This window comes from Gymnoscopelus microlampas (genome assembly GCF_963454915.1).
Source record: "Gymnoscopelus microlampas genome assembly, chromosome: 15".
NCBI classification, from domain to species: Eukaryota; Metazoa; Chordata; class Actinopteri; order Myctophiformes; family Myctophidae; genus Gymnoscopelus; species Gymnoscopelus microlampas.
This window is the reverse complement of record NC_139952.1, coordinates 2,112,014-2,139,166: the sequence shown is the minus strand read 5'-3', so window position 1 is coordinate 2,139,166 and position 27,153 is coordinate 2,112,014. Positions and strand designations below refer to the sequence as shown.

The 27,153-nt window shown below is 43.3% G+C and overlaps 1 protein-coding gene across 8 annotated transcripts in view; it reads left to right on the top strand.

Annotated features, from left to right (window-relative positions):
• The window catches only part of LOC311062090 (NACHT, LRR and PYD domains-containing protein 12-like), a gene marked incomplete at its 3' end in the record, with an annotated part of 437,600 nt that extends 413,639 nt beyond the window's left edge, over nucleotides 1-23,961 (top strand). For all 8 annotated transcript variants that reach the window (XM_084080884.1, XM_084080889.1, XM_084080886.1 and 5 more), the window contains one exon: nucleotides 23,351-23,961. In XM_084080884.1, coding sequence (XP_083937010.1) covers nucleotides 23,351-23,901 — 551 coding nt within the window. The remainder of the gene's footprint in view (nucleotides 1-23,350) is intronic.
• Nucleotides 23,962-27,153: the final 3,192 nt, after the last annotated feature.

Below are 27,153 nucleotides of genomic sequence, written 5' to 3'. Positions count from 1 at the left end.
TAGTATTTGAACATAATGCAAACACTGTATTCAAATCATTAAAAAGAACAGCATAAACCTACTTTGCTTTGCAGTGAATGGACACACATGCAGCACAATGCAGGGACAAGGGCAGGGGACAATTCCAGCACCACGGCTACAAGAAGAAGACAGTGATGTTACAAAACTAAAAATACATTAAAATGCACAAAGAGGCAACACATAAAATCAATACAGCTGTACCAGTATCTCCAGGTCTCTAGACACCGCACAGCAGCTCACTGGTGGTCACTTCGTTTGTAAACTGAAATAAAATAATAAATACATTTGAATAGAATAAAACATAACAATGTAGATACAAATTAAAGTGCTATAGGCATGGTAGCATCCATGTGCTCAAACAGTAAGCGAACAAACAAAGTAGTAGCATGTGCTCAAACAAACAATAGGCTAGCAGTAGCATTAGCTGCAACAAACAAAATGGTAGCCTTGCAAATGTCATAATATGCTACACAAAGATGAGCTTTGGCGTACCATGTGTTCTCCTTCACCCTTGCTGAGAGGGGAAACACCATCCTCTATAGCAGAGTCAAATGACTCTCTACTAGGAAGAACTAGACTTTTATACTTCCTGGTCATGTGACCAGGTCAGGTGCAGTGGGTGCACCAGTCACCTAGATTCCCACACTGTTAACAAATATTTAACAAGACATTAATAACTCACTAAATAATGGTTTATAAATGATCTATTAAGTAGTTATAAGGCCTTGTTATTAATCCTTAACTAATGCTTAACAAGGCATTAATAACACATTAACTAACCATTTATGAATGATTTATTAACTACTTATAACGGATAGTTATTAATCCTTAACTAACTATTAACTAATGCTTAACAAGTCATTAATAACTCATTAACTAACAGTTTATGAATGACTTATTAACTACTTATAACGGATAGTTATTCTAAAGTGTTACCTATTCGGGTTGTATTTTCTTTCTTTCTTTTTTTCCTTTCCTCCTCTTGGGTCACTAGTCCAAAGCCCTGACAGTCCATCACGGCCAGGTCCAGGTTCTCAATCCAGGAATAATGTGTATATAACAGGTTTTATTTATTCTTTCTTTTTTTCATCTGGTGTTTCATTCTTCATTCAGACTGGCTCACTTCTGCTTGTCAGAGAGATGCTGTGAAGTTCTGTCCTCAGCTGTAAACTCTCATCCCTCCCTAAGAGAGTTGGATCTGAGCCTCAACATTGTGAATGATTCAGTTCTGGAGAACTTCATGTGAGTAGACTTGGACTGTGTCCATGTTGGATAGTACAGTGAATGTGTAGTGTTTCCCTCATGTGTCTCTTAACAGTGTATTCACTCTGACACAAAGTCATAAATAGATTCAAATATGTATGTATATTTAGTTAATACTTTAACTAACAAACAGATAAGGTTATACATTTGGTCTGAGCTACTTTTGAACAAATTATTTCATCAATGGGGCGTGGCATGGAGGTGATCAGTCTGTGGTTCTGTTGAGGTGTTATGGAAGCCCAGGTTTGCTTTGATAGCAGCCTTAAGCTTATTTGTATTGTTGAGTCTAGTGTCTCACACTTTCCTCTTGACAATACAACATACATTCTCTGTGGGGTTCAGGTCAGGTCAGTTGGCTGGTCAGTTAAGCACAGTAATACCATGGTCAGTACACCAGTTACTAGTAGTGTTGACACAGTGGGCAGATGCCAAGTCCTGCCTACAATCTCCTGGTAGATGCTGTGTTGACTCCAGTGTGAAGTTTTCTCTGTCAGTGATGATGTTGGGTGTCATGTCATCTGGTGTTGGTCCACTGTGTTTTATCAAGTCCAGAATCAACACAGCATCTAGGACATTTTAGAGGAGTTTGTGCTTCAGTATGTTGACAAGCTTTATGGAGATGCTTTTCCAGCAGGACTTCCACCTGCCCACAGAGCCAAAACTACTAGTAACTGTTGTACTGACCATGGTATTACTGTGCTTAACTGACCAGCCAACTGACCCTGACCTGAACCCCACATATAATCTAGGTTTTATTGTCAAGAGGAAGGTGTGAGCAAAAACAAAAACAGTTTTTAAATATTTGACTGTATGCGCAATGAAATAAGAATATATGAAAGTTTCACTTTTTGAATTATATATATATATATATATATATATATATATATATATATATATATATATATATATATATATATATATATATATATATATATATATATATATATATATGAGAAACACTGTAGTGTCAGGTAGTGGAGACATTGTGTTAGACAGTTAGACATTGATGCATTGTTGTTCTATTTCCTACAGAGTGAAACATGGAGGAGAAGAATGTTTTAATTCTCAACTCTTTTCTCAACTCAGCACAAAATGTGAGTCTGTGTCAATATCACACATTAACATTTTATACACTGTTTTACAGTGGTGTAAAGTGACTAATTACATTTACTCAAGTACTGTCCATAAGTACACTTTTGAGGAAATGTTACCTTACTGGAGTATTTCCCATTTTCAATACTTTTACTTCTACTCCACTTACTAGTTACTTTGCGGATTTAAATTATTATTACAAAACTTGCATGAACCACTTCAGCCCTATACAGTATACATTTCGGCCATTTGAAAATAATAATGTGTACTTTTACTTTTGTTACTTTAAGTATATTTTAATGCCAATACTTTTGTACTTTTACTCAAGTAAATTTTGATTACCGGACTTTTACTTGTAACAGAATATTTCTACACTGCAGTATTGATACTTTTACTTAAGTACAACAATTGTACTTTTTCCACCACTGCTGTTTTATACTCGGTTGGCCCCTCCCCAGATACTGTCCTGAAAACTCTTCAGTAGAGCTTCCAGGGAATTCAGGAAGTTTCTCTGCTCTTGGCCCGGTCCTTAACCCATTAAGACCTGGAAAGCCTATACGTTGTTATACTTTTAAACCGGGAAAGCATCTGTGTCATTTTACATGTTTCTATGTATATAGCAACACAAATCTCAACACAAATCTTCTTCTTTTTTAAACATTTTGAATAAAACATTTACGTTTTTTTAGAAAACTAAGGTCATGTGGGTTGACAGAAACAATGAGCCTCATTCACTAACCTGGTCATAAATACCCAGGGGGCAAAGGGGGGTATGCTGCATTTGCTCTGCTATAAAAGGTTGGCCACCAGAAATAATATCTATGACCCCGTAGGATCACAACCTATATGGACAACCCGGTCAATTTTTTGCTGGAAATCCAATATGGCCGCCTCAATATTGGCCCCTATCAGTACCCAGGGGCAAAGGGGGGTATGCTGCATTTGCCCTGCCATAAAAGGTTGGCCACCAGAAATAATATCTATGACCCAGTAAGATCACAACCTATATGGACAACCCGGTCAACTTGCTGCTGGAAATCCAATATGGCCGCCTCAATATTGGCCCCTATCAGAAAATAGCTTTGGCAATAACTTTTGAACCAGATGGGCTAGAAATAAAAACTTGGTGTCTATTTCATGGTTTCAGAGCATGAGAAACTCAATGGAATACTTATCTTTATGATTGGGTGTGTCTGGAGCTTTAATTTGCATATTTCCAAGATGGACGCCACGCGAAAATGAGTTTTACTATGACTTTTACAGTGACAGCTTACTGTTATGGCAAAAAGTCTGCTTTTTAAGCAATATGAACACATTTGGTCAGTTTGAGCTTTCATTTCTATTTTGTCAATATGGCTGCAGTCATAAATAATGTATGCTATTACATTTTCCCCCAGATTTATTGATTTATAGATCTATAGTTGTGGGGATGATTGCAGAGAAAAATCGGAGAAAAAGCCCACAATGTATCTTATGTATCATTTTAATAAACTAAATACAATATAAACATACACATGCACACTCCAAGACTTGCCAAAAACTTCCACTTTAGGGCTATACAAATTAACATAGTGGTATGCATTCAAGTAACAAAACAAAATATAGACTACTTAGTGACAAATAGAGTAAAGGCGGAGTTGAGGTTGCCTACAAAAGGTTCATTTTTACCTCTATGGTGCTGTCTTGCCTGCTTCTAAAGTCAATGATACTATGGTACAATGCTATTCACTGTCACTGTTGTCATGTGTTGCACTGATCCTGCTGCATCGTGTCTCCAGTACCTGGCAACGGCATCCTAAGTAGCATGGAATTGCCTTCTTTGCACAGGAACAGAGGCATGATATTGCCTTGTTCATTGACAAAGGCAAGGCTGGCTCGGTAGATGCAAGGGGGACTGCATTGCTAGCACTGAGAGACCATCCATACTCTGTGAAAGAAGGAATATCCGGCTTGGCGATATGTGCACATTTATCTATTATGTTTGCTAGAGCAGCTCTTCTCAGGTGCAGGTCAAAGGCATTCTCTGTCGGGGGCAGCAGCTTTAAGAGGGTTGATCTATTATTGAGGACCTTGTACACTCTAAGCTTACTCAGGTCAAAATCCTCCGGGTGGTCCGCTTTGGATGTATATACAGCAATTGTGAGGTCTCGTGCCTGATTGATGACGTCACATGAGAGGGAATCAGAAGAGTTTTCACCAAACTTCTCAAGTGCAGGGAGATCCAGACGCATACTGGCCTTGAACCATGCCTTCTTCCCAGTGAAGAAGGGATAGCTGGTGGCCAAGAAGGGATAGCTCTGCCACTTAAACTATGGATAAAGGGCAGGGCACGACACTGTGCAAGCCCCAGTGCTGATACCATTTGATGGATAGGAAGGTATGAATTTTGCTCTGTTCTCACCCACAGCTCTGGAAGGCATCTGAGATGGGTTGCTGCATAATAAAGGCACATGATGATGATGTCTGTGTCATTGGCATGGATGACAACTCTGTCAACTTTGTTATTCTGGACACTGTACAGGTATTCTTGTATCAGCTTCCTGTTGTGTGGATTCTAGTGCAGGGACATCTTCAATAGACCCCTCCTTGATCACCACACTCCTTGTCTCTTCTTTAAACCACCCACCCAGGTAAAGATGTGTTGGACCAAGGGCCGACTTAAGTTTCTCATTTTCACACCATTCGTCACAGAGGAAACTCAATAGGTTTGCCTTGTTAGGCTGACACAGCAAAAAAATCCTGAAGATCTGGAGCTGTGTAACGCATACTGACTTCATATTCTTTGGTAGGTTTTGGTCGAGCATATCTGTGTTCTTGCTCAGCTGTCTTAAGACTAGGTCCACTGTACCGGTCACAACAGAACACAACACAACTTCACCTTTCAGGAACGACCAATGGCGTATGGCATACATGGCATCAATAACTACTGCTGTTTTTCTGTCTTCTGTAGGCAGGTCAGGGATGCATGCAACTTTGGTCTCCTCTTTCAGGACCTTCTCAAGGCTTGCCTTGGTACCTGTTCTCATCCTGCCATCTTCCTGGAAGAGGGAAGGGGGGAAGCCACTGCACTCGTGGTTGCCTATAAAGTCAACAAGGTTGAGTTCTCCACCACTGGCTATGATTTGGGTCATGCGCAGGAGGGCAGTAATTTCATTGATCTTGCCAGGTGCTGAGGTTTTCCCCTTAGATTTTTTAGATTTTGTGTTTTGAGTGTGGGAAGTGTTAAGCTTCATTATGCTCGTCTTCTTCTGTTCACTGGACAATGACTCACACAATGCCTTCAGACCCAGTTATTTCACACTCATCAAGTGGTCCTTGACTGTGGAATCAGCACACTGTCCTGTAGATATGTTGATCGTGGATGATGTGCTCACTGTAAATGGGTTAGTCTCCACTGCTGCCATGAACTTGACTACCATCTCTGCCCGGATTACACGACTTTGACCAGACTCATGGTGTGGGTTGGAGGAGTGGAGGTGGAGCATAGACTTGAGCTCTGCAGAGACAGCTGCAGTGAGTGGTTCTGTGTAGACCCATTTTGTCCTGGCAGCAGGGCTGAGTCAGTGTAATGCCATCCAGACTGCTTGCTTCCTTGGCATCGGCATTATAGGTCTGCTCCAGTAGCATGTCAAGAGAAACACTGTTGTGGCTGCCATCTGCTCGTCTGCCAACAAATACACCTGCCATCAGTGCTTCATGTACCTCTGAAGCTGTTTCTGGTAGTTTCTTCATCTCAGCCAAATACAGAGGTAAAGATTGCTACCCGTACTTGTAGTGGCCTGCTGCAGTGAGGTAGGGTAGCATTCTTGCTGATTCACAGAGATATCCTGTCCAGTCACCTTCCCGATCGTAGTAGATAAACCTTTGGAGAATATCTGACATCTCCAGGAAGGTTGCCCAGAGGACTGCAATTGGTTGCCCATTCAATGATTCCTGAAAAAGCAGCAGCTGCTCTCTTAGGACTGCCATCTCTGGACTGCCATCTCTGTTGCCATAACAGTCAGCTGTCACTGTAAAAGTCATAGTAAAACTCATTTTCGCGTGGCGTCCATCTTGGAAATATGCAAATTAAAGGTCCAGACACACCCATTCATAAAGATAAGTATTCCATTGAGTTTCTCATGCTCTGAAACCATGAAATAGACACCAAGTTTTTATTTATAGCCCATCTGGTTCAAAAGTTATTGCCAAAGCTATTTTCTGATAGGGGCCAATATTGAGGCGGCCATATTGGATTTCCAGCAGCAAGTTGACCAGGTTGTCCATATAGGTTGTGATCCTACTGGGGCATAGATATTATTTTTGGTGGCCAACCTTTTAGGGCAGGGCAAATGCACCATACCCCCATTTGCCCTGGGTACTGATAGGGGCCAATGTTGAGGCGGCCATATTGGATTTCCAGCAGCAAGTTGACCGGGTTGTCCATATAGGTTGTGATCCTACGGGGTCATAGATATTATTTCTGGTGGCCAACCTTTTATAGCAGGGCAAATGCAGCATTCCAAAAAAAAGGGGGTTTTGCCCCCTGGGTAAAATGAGGTGTATATCCTGGTCATAAATAAGGTGTATATCCTGGTCATAAATAAGGTGTATATCCTGGTCATAAATAAGGTGTATATCCTGGTCATAAATAAGGTGTATATCCTGGTCATAAATAAGGTGTATATGTTGGTCATAAATAACATATGTATATTGGGATAAGTCAATTCTGACGTGTGATTCATGAAAGAGGGTTCAGAGCCATGATTTGTGTGGATCAGGTGTATCTCATTTGTGTTCTATCTCATTTGTGTTCTAAAGTCACTAGTGTGCTCCCGTGTATTGTTCCACGCCCCATTTAACACAATAAAAGGCAACCAGAAATAACCCACGTGAAGGCAAAAAAACAGATCTGCAAAATTACAACGCGTCAAGTCGCACCACATTGACAACTTGTACATCTGGTCTGTCTGGAAGTGAGTCCCTCGATCGCACGATGGATCAGCTGAAAGTTAATAAAGTAATGCTCTCATAATGAGAAGTAGAGAAGAATAAGAAGTTATAACGTTTAAAACGTGGAAAGGATATTATAGAAGCCTTTTCTATTAAATAATGCTCACATTTGATTGAGGAAACAGAGATCCGATTATGGACCAGGTCACACTTTATTGATTACTGAGGATAAACCTGTCCTTAGGATTAATCATATCCTGTCCTACGTCAGAATGATGAATGGATATTATGGACACAGCTAGATTTCATCCATACTGTATCCTCATGATAAGTGTGATGTGATGTGGTCAATATTATAAATTAATAGCACGACATGTTGGCATGAAAGTCCAATATGTGAAACTGTGGCCACATTTGCGGAAACAAAAACTTGCAAAAGGACCTAATAATTCAGCTCTAAATGTGTCAACTGAAAAGAAATACTCGGTTGAATTTGCATCATGTCTATGATATGCATCCAAGCAATAGATCGTTTGACATTTAACTTTTTTGCACATAAAAACATTATTTGAGGTTTGGCACTATTGTCATAGATTTTTCATGAAGAATAAGGCATTCTAATAACATATATGAAAGGTTTGAGACATATAAGTCTGTTCCTGAGCAGACGTGAGTTTGAGTGTCCGCCCAAATTCACTGTAAAAAAAAGATGAATGAATACTGAACGTGAGAAGTCACGTACATGCACATAAGTACAAAATATGTGAGGACCTGAGCTTAGTGAATGAGACCCAATGCCTCACAACTCCTCACAACGCCTCACATTGTGACACATTGTGTGCTTGTAGATGAGCAATGTTTAAAATAAAGCCGATCTACAAGCTCAAGTGTCACATTTCGACGCGTTGTGAGCTTGTAGATCAGCTGTATTTCAAACATAAAAAGCCAATCTACAAACTCACAATACATTGCATCATGACCAGGGTTTCCACAAGGCACTTTTTGGGCCGGCCACCTTGACCGACAGGATTATATTTTACCGGCCAAAGAATGAAGTGGGCTAGTAATATCTATCTACTCTATCATGCAGAGGTGTCACTTTCCAAAAGATAACTGAATAAATTGAGCGTTATGAACCAACTATGAACAGCTTGCACAGTATAAATACATTAATATATGTTTTATTCAACCTTAATATGCAAAACCTACAGCGTTTGTTTTGTTAATGTTAATTATGTCATCATGAATGATGGTACAAGGAAGGTTCATTACTTGCCTGCAATGTATGTGTGTCACCAACTCTCACCACTTTATCCATTGCAGACAGACAGACATAAAATAGTCTAATAACAGCATTTTTCCAATCGGCCACGGTGGCCTGTGATCTTTATAATTAACGGCCAATTAAATATTACATTTAATTGGTAAATACTGGCTAACGGAAACCCTGATCATGACGTGTGGTGAGCTTTTAGATAGACTATTACAAATAAATAGATATTTCTGATCATAACTTGTCGCATTGTGACAGGTTGTGAGTCGATCTACAAGCTCACATCATGTTGCGTTGTGAGCCTTTACATCGGCTATATTACAAGAAATAGCAGATTTACAAGTTTGCAAAGCCTCGCATTATGATAAGCTATGAGTTTTGGCTTTATTTCAAAAACAGCCGATCTACAAGCTCACACCATGTTACAATGTGACAGGTAGTGAGTTATTTCAAATATCAACAAGTAGAAGATCACGCTCATCCAAAGTCATTTAAAAAGCCAGATGCACAGCAGAACTCTGCACTGGAATAATTATGATCCATAAGTTAAAGGGTTTATTACCATCATGAATGTGATGTTTAAAGCCTGCTGGATCTTCCTCAGACCTCAATATATCAAACATAACAAAGATAGCCGATCTACAAGCTCACAAGGATCACATTGTGACACATTGTGAGCTTGTATAGTTTGGCTTTGTTTAAAACTCAAAAGTAGAAGATCTACAAACTCATGAGTTACATTGTGACAGGTTGTGAGCTTGTAGATCAGCTGTATTTCAAACATAAACTCACAATATGTTGTTTAACGTGTGATGAACTTTTATATGGACTTTTACTTTTTTTTAAAGTGGATCTACAAGCTCACAACTCGTCACATTGTGAGACAGGTTGTGAGCTTGCAGATTGGATTGTAGAATATCAATAATTGATATGAAAAAAAATAGCCGATCTAGAATCTCACCATGCATCACATCATGATGTGTTGTGAGCTTTTAGATCGGCTATATTAGAAAATAAGGTAGAAATAGCCGATCTACAAGCTCAAAATGGGTTACATTGTGACGGGTTCTGAATTTGTATTTCGGTTATATTTGAAAAATACCACAAGCACACTAGTCTCGCGTAGCCAGACCCCACAGAAAATGAAAAACAGCGACCTCTGCTTTTCTGATATCGGAATCTGTTCTTGAGAGATTACAAGCACACAACGTGTCACATTATAACACGTTGTGAGATTGAAGATGATTTATAGTTTAAAAAGCTAATCTACAAGCTCACAACACCTCATATTGTGTACTTTTTAATTAATGAATTAATTAAATTGCCGATATGCAATCGTTGTGAGCTTGTAGATCGGCTATTTTTCGAACACAAAACTATCCGATCTGTCAATTTACAACGAGTTGCATTGTGACAGATTGTGAGCTTGCAGATTGGGTTGTGGTAAAAATAAATAGCCGATCTACAAGCTCACAATGCCTTGCATCATGACATGTTGTGAGCTTGTAGATCGGCTTGTAGATGTCAATACTGCAGTACAGAAAAACATTAAAAAAATAGAATGTACATAATAAATAGGAGATCTACAAGCTCGCCTTGCATCGTGACACGTTGTGAGCTTGTAAATAATTTTGTAATTCCTCCATATTTCAAAAATAACTAAAATAGACGATCTACAAGTTAGCAACGCTTCACACCATGGTGTGAGGTGTTGCTAACTTATAGATGCTGAATGTTTTCTATATAACACAGTGGTTTCCAAACTAGGACCCAGGGGGGTCCCCAAATTATTGTGGGGGTCCCCAGATGATTATCTTAATGTGTAACATTGTTTTCTCACTCAACAGTAAACAAACCAACAAAGTATAAGTGTATACAGGGTATCTGCACATTTATAATGTTACAATTTAAGGACTTTTAAGACCTTTTTAATACCAAATTGGCCAAATTGTCAAATATTACGCAAAAAGAGAGGCAAATATTGTGAAAATAGCCGATCTACAAAGTAGCCGATCTAGTGGTAGATTGGCTATAAATATACTTTAAAATGTATCTACAAGCTCACAACGCCTTGTAGATCGGCTATTTTCACAATATTTATATGTGGAACCGAGTCAAACTAAATGTAATGCCTCAACTCCTACAACTACCCCACCCTGACAAGTGCTTGTCAGAGTGGGGGGTCCCCAGTTAAAATATGATTATATTGAGGGGTCCCCAGTTCAAATATGATTATATTGAGGGGTCCCCAGTTCAAATATGATTATTTTGGGGGGTCCCCAGTTCAAATATGATTATTTTGGGGGGTCGCAGCCTTTAAAGTTTGGGAACCTTTGATGTAACAGATGTGTGTATTTTCAGAGGTGTAAAGTCACTAATTACATTTACTCAAGTACTGTACTTAAATAACATTTTGAGTTTTTTTTATTTCTACTCCACTACATTTCAAAGGCATATTGTACTTTTACTCCACTACAATTATTTGAAAACTTTAGTTACTTGGAGGATTTTGATTATTCTTAAGGTACTCCCAGACCGCACCGAATCGGGGCCGAATCGGTGTCGGGAAGCGTCGTATATAGTCGGCCAGTCGGTTAGGGGTCCGTCGGGGTCCGTCGGGACCTTTTCGGCCGACCCAAGGCCGACCGGACATGTCCAGTCGGCTAGCCAACCTAGCCGACTGGCCGACTGGAGTAGCCATGTGGCAGAGAAGTAGTGTCAACAAACATGCAGCGTGCTATCTATCAGTGTTGCCAGATTATGTGAGAGAAACAAGCGACCATGTATATGAAAACCTACATTCACTGTTTCTCATTGTCACTCCCAGAGAGAGAGATTGATTGATTTGACCTATTTTTGCGCTGTGGTGATGTAATTAATTGGGAGCAGGTGTGTAAGATTCCAATAGTATAAACATTTTAATTGGCTTTCATATACTCTTAATGTTTTGTTTTTTTCAAATTAGATTTGGCCTTATAGATCGAAATGTGCTCAGTTTTGGCTATTTTCTGGGTGCTAATTTCAATAAATTAATTAATGTATTTAATTTTGATTATTCGAATAACCGTTTTCAAAAATGTTGTGTACATGTCAGCAGTGGTGGAAAAAGTACTCAAATGTTGAGTAAAAGTATCAATGCACGATTTTCCTGTCAATAAGTTATTTTTTTTAGACACCAGACAGTCCCCTGTTCGTTTGTCAACAATGATCTAAATGGGAAGTTTATTTCAGCAGCTAGAATGTGACTGGCTGTCGGGTGGAAATCTTGTATGTTCCTTTTTTATTATTATTTAAAAACAATTTAAAATCGTGAAAATAGCCAATCTACAAGCTGTAATTATTAATAATTAAGAAATACTATATTTTAAAGAGTGAAAAATCAACTAAAGTAATTATTAGTGCAAGTTCAAAAATAGCAGATCTACAAGCTCAGAACGCGTGCATCGCAACACGTTGTGAGCTTGTAGATCTGCTATTTTCAAATAGCTTATAGGTATAAAATAGGGCTAAAGTGGTTAATGTATGTTTTATAATGATTTATATCTGCAAATGAACTAGTAACTAAACATTTCAAATAATTGTTGTGGAGTAAAAGTATAGACAATTGGAAATACTCCAGTAAAGTAAAAGTACCTCAAAATTGTACTGAAGTACAGTACTTGAGTAAATGTACTTGTTACTTTACACCACTGCACATCAGTGAAGAAAAAAAGAAAAGACGCTGGGAACATCCATTTACAAGTGACTTTGCAGGGAAACAAGCCCAAAGTCGCTTATAATAAAGCAGACCTGGCTGCCCTATACCCTAGGCTGAAAGCAATGTCTCAAGAACAGTAGAGGGGGCGCTGTTTTTCCTTTTTATTTGTAAATGGGTTCCCACATTGGGCTGGGCATTAGCATTTCAATGGCAAGTCGGCTGACAGACTAAATGCCAACTTTTGCCAACCAAATACCAGTCTGTTGCAGTCTGAAGTAGTCTGAAGTAGTCAGAACCAGTCTGTTTGGTCTGTGAGGGCCTTTACAAAACATACATTAACTACATTAACAGCCCTGTATCATCATCATCATAACCTTTATTTCAGGAGCATTCGTGAGATAGCTTTAAAAATAAACAGATACCAGTGCTTATCACGCCTCACAGAGAGTGAGGATAAGCCTGCGTTCTCATAAAGAGTATAGTGATGTGTACCATAACTGTCACCAGTTACCCACCTTAAGGCAGAGTGGTACACTGTACTGTGTCGAGGTGTTTTAAAGTTGAAGGGGCAGCAATCCTATAAATAATGTCCCCATAGTCTAACACAGAAAGAAAAGTGGCTTCAATAATAGTTTTTTTGCAGGATGAAAGCACGCTTTATTCCTATAGAGAAAACCAATTTTCTGTCTTAGTTTTGTAACAAGGTTTTCGATGTGATATTTAAAAGATAATTTTTCATCCAGCCAGATGCCAAGGTATTTATACTCTAAGACCCTCTCAATTATAGAGCCATTTGAAGCGATTATAGTTAGATTGTCACGGTTGGTGGTTTTAGCCCTAGAGAATACCATGAGCTTGGTCTTGGTTGCATTAAGTACAAGTCTAAGCTCAACCAGGGCATCCTGGAGAGCATTGAATGCGAGCTGCAGCTTCATATTGGCAAGCTGGGCTGAGTCTGTGACACAATATATAACCGTGTCGTCGGCATAAAGATGTGCATGACAGTCATTCAGAGTGGAGATAATATCATTGATATACAACGTAAAAAGGACAGGGCCTAAAATTGAGCCTTGGGGGACACCCATGGAGACTGGCCGGAACTCCGACTGAGTGCTCCAGGACTTCACTGTTTGATATCTACCATGTAAATAATTGTGAAACCAATCGGTGGCTACTCTGTGCTGTTTTTTGTCCAGAGCAGTTAAAATGTTGTTTGTATGCCTTTCGGCCATTTGAAAATAGTCGATCTATAAGCTCACAATGTGTCTCCATGCAACGCATTGTGAGCTTGTAAATCTGCTATTTTCAAAAGATTTTTATACAATTTATACAATTGAAAACTTGTGAAATGGGACATTCTGCATAATGAGTACTTTCTACTTTTGTTACTTTAAGTACATTTTAATACTGATACTTTTGTACTTTTACACAAGTACATTTTGAATTCCGGACTTTTACTTGTAACAGAGGATTTATACATTGCAGTATTGATACTTTTACTTAACCCATTGAGACCTTAAGCCGATTCTACATGTCTCCTAAATCTCAACAGTATTCTGGAAAACGTATGTTATTATAGCGTAAGTTCCAGAATGGTACTTACTATGGGATATCATCGCCCTCTAGCGATGCCACAGAGCAAACACACCGATCTCCCGAGAATTCAATCCTCACAGATGATTGGAGAAGGGTCAGTGTGACGTAAAAAAACGGCGACCGGTGTGAGTATAAATACTCTTACGTCATACTTCTTCTACTCTGCAGTGGCTGATTGCACTCGGAGCTAAAGAACATCGGAGAAACTTAACGAATTCCAACACAACCAAAAGCTTGGGCACCTCGGTGTTCCTCCACGGGCGCTTCGTGAAAAATACGTTTCTGTTTTATAATTCTCCCGAGTTTCTCAACTTTATTTATTTTATTTCATTTCCTATCCTCTCTTTTTTCACGCCACGAGGCGCGCGGCTAAGTTAGCGATAGGCTAGGCTAGCTTAGCCTTGTTTGACCACCTTGTGTCGAAAACAACAAACAACATGGAGTCTCCTCGTCCCTGCAGCAGGCCGGGGTGTCGCCTCCTCATTGCAGCAGACGACGACCACACACTGTGTTTGTCCTGCCTGGGGCTGACCCAAGCCTGGTTCTCGGCTCCTTAGGGCCGCGGACTTAGCCATGGCGGCTAACGGCAGTGCTAGCCCCGAAGCGCCACCCGCCAAAGCACCCAGAGCGCATGCGGCTAGCACTAGCAAGGGGGCTATGGGCCCTCCGCTCTACTCGGCTCCACGTGCCAGTGGAGCTATCTCCAAGCGGACTGGGGAGGCCAGACTGGCTCCTCAGTCCCCCGGGAGCGTCGCCGACGAGGCCATCGGGCCTTCCCAGGACAGCGATGACTTCGTCTACACCCCCACCTCCTCCGTCATCGCCTGGGGAGACACGGAGCTCCCAGGCGGGTCCGACGAAGGCAGCGAGGAGGACAAACTTCTCTCTCCAGAGGCGGAGGACGAGGACGATTGCATCACCTCCTACCAGGAGCAGGAGGTAACGATGGCCAGCCCGGATCCTCCTGTCCTGGAACCAGAAGTGGCGACGGCCTCCCCGGAGCCCGGCCAGGAGGCTAGGGTCTCCGGGGAGGCCCTTCTCGTCGTGCTCCGTCGAGCTATGGCTAGGTGCGGCCTAGCACAGCCCATGGAGCCTGCGAGATCGTCGGTTGGGGTCCCCATTCCGGGGTTCCAAGGACTGGCGCCCCTCCCCCCTCGAGTGGTGGAATCCAAGCTGCTCCCAGAGGCCCGCTGCGTCATGGACGCAGTGCAGTACACCTGGGAGGTCAGACGGGAGCCGATTCCTCTCGGCTTCAACGCCGACATCATCACGGGGGTCGAACTGGGGGTGGCGGGTCTCCCGCCCATGGATAAAGACCTAGCCACCGCCATCGAAAAGGCCAAATCGGGTCGGGTTGGACGGGACCACAGGAGCGGACACCCTGTCTTCACCAACCCGAGGATGAAGGCCCTCTCCAACGCACACGCCGTGCTCTACAGGGCCTCTGCGTCTGCAGTGAAGGCGTTAAACGTGGGGTCGATGCTCCAGGGGTCGGCCGCGGCGAAGCTGAAGGAGCTGGTAGCCCGGCCTCTGCTGGAGTCGGACATGGCAGCGGACCTGCACACCACATCGGTCGACGACGCAGTGGAGCTCGCCAAGCTGGTCCAGTTGGCCATCCTCTGCAGCTGCAACGCGCTGATGTGGACGGGTCGGGCCATGGCCCTCACGGCGGACCTGGAGAGGGTCCAGTGGCTCGACCTGGCGTCGGAGTCTAAGGAAATCGTGACCACGGGTCTAAAGAGCCTTCCCCTGACGTCCACAAACCTCTTCCACACCGCAGCGGACCTCATCGCCAAGGCCCAAGCTGCGGAGAAACAGCTGGAAGAGACAGCCACAGGCCTCCTCTCCGCCCCCGCTGCCTCCACCTCGGCGAGGCCTCAGCAGCAGGGGGCGGCGGGTGGTAAACGCCAGTCTGGACGCAAGCGTGGGGCGTCCAGGGCATCCAGCACCAGAGCCAGCTCCTGGGAGCGTCCACAGCCCCCCCTCGGCTCCACCCTCAGCCCCCCCTCAAAAGGGGTCAAACTGACGCTTTCCTTGCCCAACAGGACAGAGTCGAGGACCAGTCCACCGGTGCAAAGAGACTAAGAAAGACGCTTTCGGCAATGGATGCGGTTCAGAGCCATGTGTGTCCTCTAAAAATTTCACAATTGCCTGTAAAAAATGTGCCGCCTGTGTGTGGAATAAAAGTATTGCCGAAAACACAAATGCTCATTTTTTCCCATGCCATGAAATGTCAAGGAGACATGTTTCCCGGTGGGAAACCTTGTCCTCCGATTCAATTCATGAGTCCTCAGTGTCCGCCATGTACCCCAAAGAGACGGGGAAACATTCCGGACACTGTAGGAACAAACACTGTGCATGCTGTACATAATGTTGAATCAATCACAGGTAGAGAGACCCTTGCTAATGAATCAAATGTCTTGTGTAGAACAGGGGTTCAATGCAGTTGAAACTCTATTTCCATCTGCGACATTGCAGTACCTTCTTCCGTCCAGCAGAGGGCGGCCAAACGCCTCTGCAGTTCGGAAGAACAAAATGGACGCCTCTCTCTCCCCTCTCAACATGGCGGAGGAGAGGCGGATGTTGACGACTCTGAGATCCCCGGTGTTACACCAGCGAAACTCCCAAGGGGGAACGAAAGTCTCGCTCAAGGTAAACACATCTCACAAAATGGCCGTTCCTCTCGACCTTTCCAAGATGGCGGACATGCCGAGACGGAACTTACAGCAACGAACCCCGGTGCTACCCCATCAACGCTCCCCGAGGGGTGTCGCGATCCGGGTAGGTACAACACCGCGGAAATGTTCCAGTGTCTCGTCTCACAGAGCGACGAGGCCTCGCGTTCCCATGGGAACAGGCGCTCGCTCGGTGACGAAGGCGACATTAGCCCGGCTAACGCTAGCAAGCGATGCTACAGGGCGGATGTCGACGGTGTGTGGGATTCCCCGTCTACGTCACGGGCTTCCCTCACCGGCGTACGATCAGAACCCGACAGGGCAGATGACGTCAGCAGCCCCCACCTCCCCTGCGAATCCTCTCGCTCGTTGTCTTTCCGAATGGAAAGCTTGCAATCCACATCCTTGGGTGCTACGCACCGTGCGGAGAGGATACAGATTACAATTCTCGAGCATACCTCCACTATCTACCAAGGTAGTGTTCTCCCGAGCGTCAGGTCAGGCGGCCATTACGCTACGGAACGGCTTTCTGGCATGCGTGAGGTCCATGCGCCTGGGGCGCAAGGTCACATACAGAATGTGCATGCAGGCTGCCGGCCTCATGGCCTCGGCCGTGAGCCTGGTTCAGCTAGGCAGGCTCAACATGAGACCTTTTCAGAGATGGATGCGGTCTCTCAGGATTCCGCACTCCATGGGCTCTCGGAAGGTGGTAGTGTCAGCACAGTGTGTGTCGTCACTCCGACCATGGGCGCAGGCGACCTTCTTGTCCGAGGGGGTCAAGATAGGCGCCATAACGTCCTGGAAAGTGATTACCACGGACGCCAGCCTTTCAGGTTGGGGGGCTGTTCACGAAGGCTACTCAGCCCGGGGTGTGTGGGACTCCTTCCAGAGAGGAGCACACATCAACTACCTGGAGCTGCTGGGGGTCTTCCTTGATCTCAACTACTTCGAGAGCCGCATCAGAGGGTGTCATGTTCTGGTCAGAACGGACAATACCACAATGATGTGTTATGTCAACAAACAAGGAGGCTTGGGTTCCCTTGTATTGGACAGACTAGCCAGCGAAATAACGCTTTGGAGCGTACAACGCTTGGCACACTTGCGAGCCATTCATGTACCGGGCCATCTGAACAGCGGTGCGGACCTGCTGTCCAGGGGAGGACCCCGGTGCGGGGAATGGTCGCTCTGCCAGAGGGCGGTGGATCTGATCTGGGCCCGGTTCGGTCGGGCTCAGATCAGACCAGGGAGAACGCGAAGTGTCAGAGCTTCTTCTCACTCAGGATGCAGGACCAGTCCCTGGGGATAGACGCTCTAGCTCACGCTTGGCCGAGCGCGCTGCTTTACGCGTTTCCACCCCTGGAGCTGATCCGTCCGACTCTGGAACGGATCAGGACTCAGGGGGTGAGAGTTCTGCTAGTAGCACCAGCATGGGGCGCGTGGAGGTCGGAGATAGATCCCCTCCTCTATGACGCGCCGTGGCGAATCCCCCTGCTCAGGAACCACCTGACGCAGTGCGGGAACGAGGTGTTCCACGAGAACCCTAAGGACCTCGACCTGTGGGTTTACCCCGTGAAAGGCTGAGTCTGGTTTCACTAGGCCTTCCCCCTGCAGTGGTGGCCACTATTCAAGGGGCGAGGGCGATGTCCACCAGAAGTCAGTATGACGTTAGGTGGACCATGTTCGAGACTTGGTGCCTGGAGCAGTCTCCTCAAGTGGAGGCTTCCCATGCGTCGGTGGTGGCCATTCTGACTTATCTGCAGGACAGATAAGATCAGGGTTTGGCTTTCTCCACGATAAAGGTGTACCTGGCAGCCATCTCCGCGTGCCATGACGGTTTCCATGGCGAGTCGGCGGGCAAGCAACCGCTGGTACGTCGTTTTATGAACGGTGCCAAGCGGGCTAGACCAGTGAACAGACCTTTGTTTCCGAAATGGGACCTGGCCTTGGTGCTGGCAGCACTATGTAGGCCTCCATTTGAGCCTCTTGAGACTGCGTGTCTGCGCATTGTTAGTCTCAAGACGGCGCTCCTTTTAGCCCTGTGTACGGCGAAACGTGTCGGAGACATGCAAGCGCTCTCTGTGAGTGAGGACTGCATGCGGTTCTCGGATGATGGCCAGAGGGTTTTGTTGAAACCCAATTTGGCATATGTGTCCAAGACCGGCGTGGTCGCCAGAGCACCTGTGGAGCTAGGGGCTTTTCATCCTCCACCGTTTGCCTCAGCAGAGGATAAACGGTTGCATTGTCTCTGCCCGGTGAGAGCCTTGAAGATCTACTGTCAGATGACGGTGGCTGGTCGTGTGTCGCCTCAGCTTTTCGTCTCCTACGGCCGAGGCCGCAGAGCGGCGGTGGCTAGACCGACTCTGTCCAGATGGATCGTGGAGGCGATTCGGTTGGCATATGGGAGTAGTGGCACTGCTGTCCCGGCGGGACTGAGAGCGCATTCTACTCGGGGTGTGTCTGCATCGTGGGCCCATTATAAAGGGGTGTCGTTGCAGGACGTATGCTCGGCAGCCGACTGGTCGTCACCATTGACATTTGTGTCTTTCTACAGCTTGGACGTGGCGGCATCAGTGATGGCGCACACGGTCTTGGGTGTAGCGTCTGCGCCGAGGTAGGTTGAAAATGCAGTACCTAAGGGCGTGCATTTTTCACCATTTTTACGCAGTGGCTGGTTCCAGACATACAGGTTGTGAGACAGGCCTGGGGGCTTGTTCTCTCTGTGTTGGTCTGGCTGGCCTTTCTTGCCCTCTCGGGACCTGATAGACAGGGTCCGGGGAGGAGGAGGCCTTGGTTTCCCTGCCACATATCGGTCAGACTGGGGTTTGTCTGGACTGGTGGCTAGGGACAGGACTTAAAGTCTGTCAAGAAGATGATCCTGTGGGGTCATGGGTTGCCTGTAGGCCAAGGTCAGGTCGGGGATTTGACCTGTGGCCTTGGGTGGGGTTGGTGTAACTATGGGCTCCCCCGGGGGACGTGTATGTGTCCCATAGTAAGTACCATTCTGGAACTTACGCTATAATAACCCTAGGTTACAACTGTAACCCAGGTTTTATTATTAATGTAAGAATGGTTCTTACGTTAAAACCCCCTCTGTGTGCAATCAAGCATGCAGAGTAGAAGTTTTCCGAGGTTGAGCTCGTATGACGTAAGAGTATTTATACTCACACCGGTCGCCGTTTTTTTACGTCACACTGACCCTTCTCCAATCATCTGTGAGGATTGAATTCTCGGGAGATCGGTGTGTTTGCTCTGTGGCATCGCTAGAGGGCGATGATATCCCATAGTAAGTACCAATCTTACATTACTAATAAAACCTGGGTTACAGTTGTAACCTAGGGTTTCTATATCAGTGGTGCTCAATCTTTTTCATGTCAAGGACCCCCAAAATTATATGTATTTGGCCGCGAAACCTCATCAAAATATTTTGTTCCAGGGACCCCCAGAAGCAAAGATTTTAGTTTAAAATGTTTGCTTTAGAAATATATATATTCAAAGATTTGCACACATTTTCACAATTTTTCAAAAATAGCAGATCTACAAGCTCATAGCGCGGCACTCTGAGCTTGTATATCTGCTATTTTTGAATAGCCAAAAGTGTAAAATAATGCTTTTTAGCTCAAATCTAAAAATGACACAGCTCCAGGTCTTAATGGGTTAACATATGGGGTGCCAGGTCTTTTTTAAAACAGAGTACACTGAGTGCCCACCCTGGGCAAGACCTGCGATGTTGGTTGTCTAGGAAGTTGACAACCGGAAATGGTTGCATTTGGCGGAAGTACCGCCCAAGGAAATGACGTTGATGCTTTACAAATCTGTTAACATTCTCCGTGAATGAAACGAGTGTTGTGATTGGTCAAAAAATATCGTTTCCGGGGGAAACGGAAATCTGTCCACTCAGGACTTCCTAGACACTCGCTGCTTTAGGTCGTGACCAGGCTCTTCTTTTCGCAGATGAGTGAGGCTGGGACCGAGGTTACTGAGTGCCAGGATACAGGCTTTTGAAGTCATAAGTTAACCAGGAAGTGGATTGGAGTCTAAATCTTCGGAAAATGATATCTCCTGGTGCTGTGAAGGAAAAAAAAAAAAAAATTGAAAAAAAAAAAATATATATATATATTTTTTTTTTTCAACTTTTTTTTTTTTTCTTCAAAAAACGTATATATACGGTTTTGGCACTCCATGGTTGTACTCCATGGTTGGCACCCAATGTGTAAAACATTTGAGTACTTTTCCACATTGATGTCATTTCACATAAATTTAATGTAAACATTTTCTCACAGAAAGTCACTTCTCACCTGGAGGCTTTAAGACATTCTGACTCACATTTTACTGTGTTGTCGTCGGGCAGAAACCTTGTATCTCTGACACGTTGTGAGCTTGTAGATCGGCTATTTTCACTATTTTAAAATGTTTTTAAAATGATATTAAAGGGATACTTCACCCCCAAAATGTTTTTTTTCTTCTATGGATTACACCCCCCATGGAGACTTTAATTCATGGAGATTTGTTTAGTTTTTGTCTCATTCCTAAGACAATGGCCCCGATTCATAATGAGGGTCGTAAATATGGTGTAAATGAAGTTCGTAAAAGAGGTCGTATTTCTGGTACTCACTAACGGACGTGCGATTCAAAAGGGGTGTCGTATATGACAGAGACGTGCGTATGACCAGTGCGTATGACCAGGTGTGATGATTACTCTCTGGAAGGCTGCATCCAACAGCATCCAACTTCAACGTCACCGTGCTGAACCGTGCCAAACAGTGTTGCCATGTCCGCTTATTATAAGCGATTTTGGACTTATTTTTCTGTAAAGTTGCTTGTAAATATTGGGAGCTGTGGGATGCGTTTTTTTTGCTTGTTTCTAAAGTGTAGTTAGTTATTTGGGCTTGCTTCACAATTGTTTAATTGTTTTAACCGGTGGTTCTCAAATATTTTCATGTCATGGACCCCCAAGTTAATATGTATGCTAATTTATCCCTATAAGCCCCATCTGAAAATGTTTTGTGCGAGCTGGAGGCAGATTTGTGTTGTTAGAATGTTTAAAAAAATCTTCCAAATCTTCCAAATTTTATTACACGATTTTAAAAATAAATAGCAGATCTACAAGCTCACAACGGTTTAATTAAAGTGCTTATAATGGCCTAAGTGCCAGTTGCTTCTTTTGGGCTTGTTTTCCTAGACCTGGTTTCTTATTTCTCTCACAACATCTGGCAACGCTGAAGTTCAACTCTGCCGTCTCTCGTCTAAGATAACATATGCGGTGTCGCATCGCCTTGACAACTTACTGTTCTGTCTGGAAGCGGATCACGTAATAAATGCGCTCATGTGTAATGAGAATAAAGAAGTTTACAAGGTTTAACCCCATTACCAAATAAAAGGCTAATAAAACGTGGAAAGGATATTATAAGCATTTTCTAATGAACATTGCGCACCTTAAATATGATGTTGAAAATAAATCCAGGGCATACAAGTGGAACGCTTCTATCCGATTATGGACCAGAGCTTATTGATTAAATTAATTCATTTTGGATATCACTGTCCTACGTCGGAATGGGGAATGGTTCTGGACACAGCTTTCATCCACTTTATTTTTCCTCATCAGATGGTAATATTTATTAGGCTGTTGTGTGTGGCGTTCATGTGATCAATATACAGTAGCCTGCAGTAGGCTTTACAAATTAATACCGCGACACGGACACTGATGCAGTCAGTCCCTCCGCAGTTTCATTAAGGCATCATAGCCTATTTTCATTATTACGTGACACTTTGGCTGAGATGGCCCGCTGGCAAACACACACCTAATAATTCAGCTGCGACTCATATAGCCTAGAAAATAAATAAAAAACGGTGGAATCTACATCATGTACTCTATATTATGCATAGGCTACAAGCAATATATCGTTTGACATTTATTTTTAATGTTTTATATATATGTGTTGACAAATGTTGGGCACATATATATTTTATTTGAGGTTTGCCACTGTTGTAATTGATTTTGACATGAAGAATAAAGCATTCTAAAGACATACGCACATTTCAGCTGGTACGCCAGCCTCGGGGCTGACCTGAGAACGTGCGCACCTGACGCACAAAACACAGACCAAAAAATCTTTATGCATCACGTGGATATGTACGACTTGTCCTAAATGCCGGTACGTACAAAATATGGTCGCAAATCCCTTTATGCATCCGGCCCAATAATCTGATGACCGGCGGTGTCTCCGGTAGGATACTCAAAGTGTCAACTTTGAGTCTCCTACCGGAGACATTAGCATCTTTCCACCGGTCATTAAATTATTGTCTTAGGAATGAGACAAACACAAAAACATCTTCATGAATTCAAGGCTTCATGGGGGGTGTAATCCATAGAAAATAAGTCATTTTTGGGGTGAACTATCCCTTTAAAAAAATATATGTTTTGGACATACACGGTTTCCAGCAGACAGAGACGATACATTTTAATTATTTTGAGTGAAAACAAACAAACAAACAGGTTGTGAGTTTGTAGATCAGCAACATTTAAAAGAAATACCTGATCTACAAGCTCTACGAGCTTGATCTCATATCTTTGATCTGTGTGTGTGTGTGTGTGTGTGTGTGTGTGTGTGTGTGTGTGTGTGTGTGTGTGTGTGTGTGTGTGTGTGTGTGTGTGTGTGTGTGTGTGTGTGTGTGTGTGTGTGTGTGTGTGTGTGAGTGAGTGAGTGAGTGAGTGAGAGAGTCAGTCAGTCAGTCAGTCAGTCAGTCAGTCAGACAGTCAGTGAATGATGTATTTAATGTTAACTGTGTTGTTTTTCTCATCAGATTTCCATTGTCTCACACTGGACACAAACACAGCATACAGACTCCTCTCTCTGTCTGAGAACAACAGAAAGGTGACATGGGGACAGGATCAATCATATCCTGAACATCCTGACAGGTTTGATGGAGTGGGTCAGGTTCTGTGTACAGAGGGTCTGACTGGATGCTGTTACTGGGAGGTAGAGTGGAGTGGAAGGGTTTCTATATCAGTGACTTACAGAGGGATCAGCAGGAAAGGAGGTGGTTATGACTGTTGCCTTGGATACAATGACAAGTCCTGGAGTCTGTACTGTAACGATGGTCGTCATGGTAACAGTTACACTGTCAGACAGAATAGTAAGGACACTGTCCTCCCAGTCAGTACATCTGGCTCCAACAGAGTAGCAGTGTATCTGGACTGGCCTGCTGGGACTCTGTCCTTCTATAAAGGGTCCTCTGACTCACTGACACACCTGTACACCTTCCAGAACACATTCTCTGAACCTCTCTATGCTGGGTTCAGTGTCTGGTCCTCCTTCTCCTCCTCCTCAGTGTGTCTGTGTGAGCAGAGATAGAGTCTCTATGTGAGGATGACATCAGGTCACCATGGTTACTCAACATGTTTGAGTGAGTGCAGGTTGAGACTAGCTGAGTCTGACGTCATGGACTCCATATTTGGGCATGAGTGACTCATCATGACATCACGGTGACATCATCATGATGATGTATTAAGCAGCACAGTGACAGTCACATATTAAAGCTCCTATAGATTCAGTGTTTCTCTGACATTGTCACGTCAACAACCCCCAATGTATTTGACCTTTGACCCCTGACCCCCTTAAGACCAGATTTGTGTTAAAAATGTTACAAATTATAAAATCCTAAAATAGCCGATCTACAAGCTCACAACGCGTCACATTGCGACACATTGCATGGCACAAATGTGTTCAAATGAGGGTCCCTTGCACAAATGTGTTCAAATGGGGGTCCCTGGCACAAACGTGTTCAAATGGGGGTCCCTGGCACAAATATGTTCAAATGGGGGTCCCTGGCACGAATGTGTTCAAATGGGGGTCCCTGGCACAAATGTGTTCAAATGGGGGTCCGTGGCACAAATGTGTTCAAATGGGGGTCCGTGGCACAAATATGTTCAAATGGGGGTCCCTGGCACAAATATGTTCAAATGGGGGTCCCTGGTCAAATCCATATTAATGTCAAACTCTATGGTATAAAATTAGTCATCACCACAGGGAGCTTTAGATCTTAGATTAGATTAGATAGAAGTGAACAAACCTCCACTCCATACATTTATAAATATGTATCATAAATACTGTCCATCAACACTGATGATGATGATGATGATGATGTAAATATCAGTGTCATATTGTGTCTCTTATGATACAAACTCATATTTTATGTAATCTTTTATTACTCTCCGCCAGGAGAGTATTGTTATCACTGCGTTTTCACTTTCTAAACATGACACACCGATTGGTCAAGCCTCACGTGACACGTGAAATACTGTGATCTGATTGGCTAGTGACGCCACCGGGCCTATATATACATGGCATCACTCTGACAGTGTCTCCGCCACTGTCAGAGTGAGGTAAGACGGGAACCATGAAATGGCTGCATGGCTGATAAATAATTGGCAGATAGGACAGATAGGACATTTATATAGACAGGAGGGATATGACATAGGACACTTATACAGACAGGAGGGATAGGACACTCACATAGACAGAACGGAAGAGGACACTTACCCAGACAGGTTGGATAGGACACTTACATATACAAGAGGGATAGCGACCTATAAATACATGTGTCACTGTGATAAGCCAGATTCCAATACCGAAAATCCGGCCACTAGCTCACTCCCAGACCTTCGAACCGGAAGTAGTCAAGTAGTCGCGGTCCAATTGTTCCTATCTGTCTTATTGGACAGATAGGACAGATAGGACACTTATATAGACAGGAGGGATATGACACTTACATAGACAGGACGGATAGGACAGGAGGGATAGGACACTTACACAGAATGAACGGAAGAGGACACTTACCCAGACAGGATGGATAGGACACTTACATATACAAGAGGGATAGCGACCTTCGAACCAACACAAGTCTTCTGGCGGAGAGTTGTGCTCCGAGGAGCACTTTTTCTAGTTTTTTATTTTTTTTACACAATATACAGAGGAAAACTGTATATTTGATCATGTAATTATGACAGTAATAATATTGTTTCTTGTATATATAAACCTTTATACTTTAACCAGTTGAACCCCTATTATACTTTATTGACTGGGGTCTCCCAGGGTTCTGTAATTGGTCCCCTGCTTTTTCCCCCTCTACACCAGATCTCTTGGATGAAAATAGCAAATCTAATAGCTAAGAAATACATCATAAAGCGACACATTGTGAGCAGTGTTCATTTTGACAGCAAATTATAGTCATATTTTAATCATTCTGAAATGTTTTAGTTTTAGTCTAGTTTTAGTCGACTAAATATAAGATTTTACTCAACTAAAATGTATTTTTGAGGGCCATGATGGCATCGTAATGCCTGACTTATACTTGGCTGGTGCCAAAAATAGCCGATCTACAAGCTCACAACGAGCCTGTGACGCGTTGTGAGCTTGTAGATCGGTTATTTTCAGAGTGCATGGACTTGCATGGACAATCACTCTGGATTCAAACATCTACTAAATGTGTTAATGAACTCAAATCAATCATTGTTTATTCATTGATTCATTATTACATCATTGTTTCCTCACTCATTCCATTATTGTGTTTTCATTGAATATGAATGTGATTTTATTCTCATTCTTCACATGTTATTTTATGATCATGTGTAGAAGTATGAATAGTTTAATAAATATATTCTTGACAGTCTGTCATTGTTCCTGTGTATTGATATTCATAGTGTTGTCATGACAACATGGCCACAGCTCATTGGTCATGTATAATAACTACGTTGGATCCATTGGAACAAAGGTTATTATTTTTCCAAACAAAGGGATTCTACCGTTGCGCCTCAGCCTTAAGCGGCCAGTCCGGTGCGTCACAAGTGTAGGATAATAATAGCAGAAGAGAAGAACGCTGGAGCAACACGGACAGTTTAGGCCTTTTATTTAATACGGTGCAGGTAACAAGTAGACGGACGTTTCCTCACAGTCATCATGACTCTGAGGAAGGTCGAAAGACCGAAACTGAGAGAGAGAACCTCCACTATATTTCATACATTTATACAACACTATCATTGTGTGTTGTGTTGCATTCATGTTAAAGTGCATTTTCAGACAGTTAACCTCTTAAATTCCCCCAATTTTTATTTCTTACTGAAAATAACAGATCTACAAGCTCACAACGCTGCGAGCCGTTGTGAGCTTGTAGATCTGCTATTTTCGGGCTAATGTTCCCCTCAGAATAGGGATGCTAGAGTTCAAGTGTCCAGAATCCATTACTTTTTGATGCTGTTTTTAGGTAAAATGTGTCACCACAATAAGCATAGCTCTGTGTTAAGGACTGTTGTATCTCCATTCTCCTTGAGGTGTTTGGTTTGATATAAAACCATTACTGTGTAAACATTTATCAACAAACGATACTACCAAAAATGGTTAAACATTGTCCAAATTGTCAAATATTACAGGCAACAATTTTGAAATTTTCACTATGGAACCGAGTTAAACTAAATGTAATGCCTCAATTCCTACAATTCCAAGAGCTTATCAGGGTGGGGGGTCCCCAGTTCAAAGAGGATTATTTTGGGCGGTCCCCAGTTCAAATATGATTATTTTGGGGGGTCCCCAGTATTATATAGGATATTT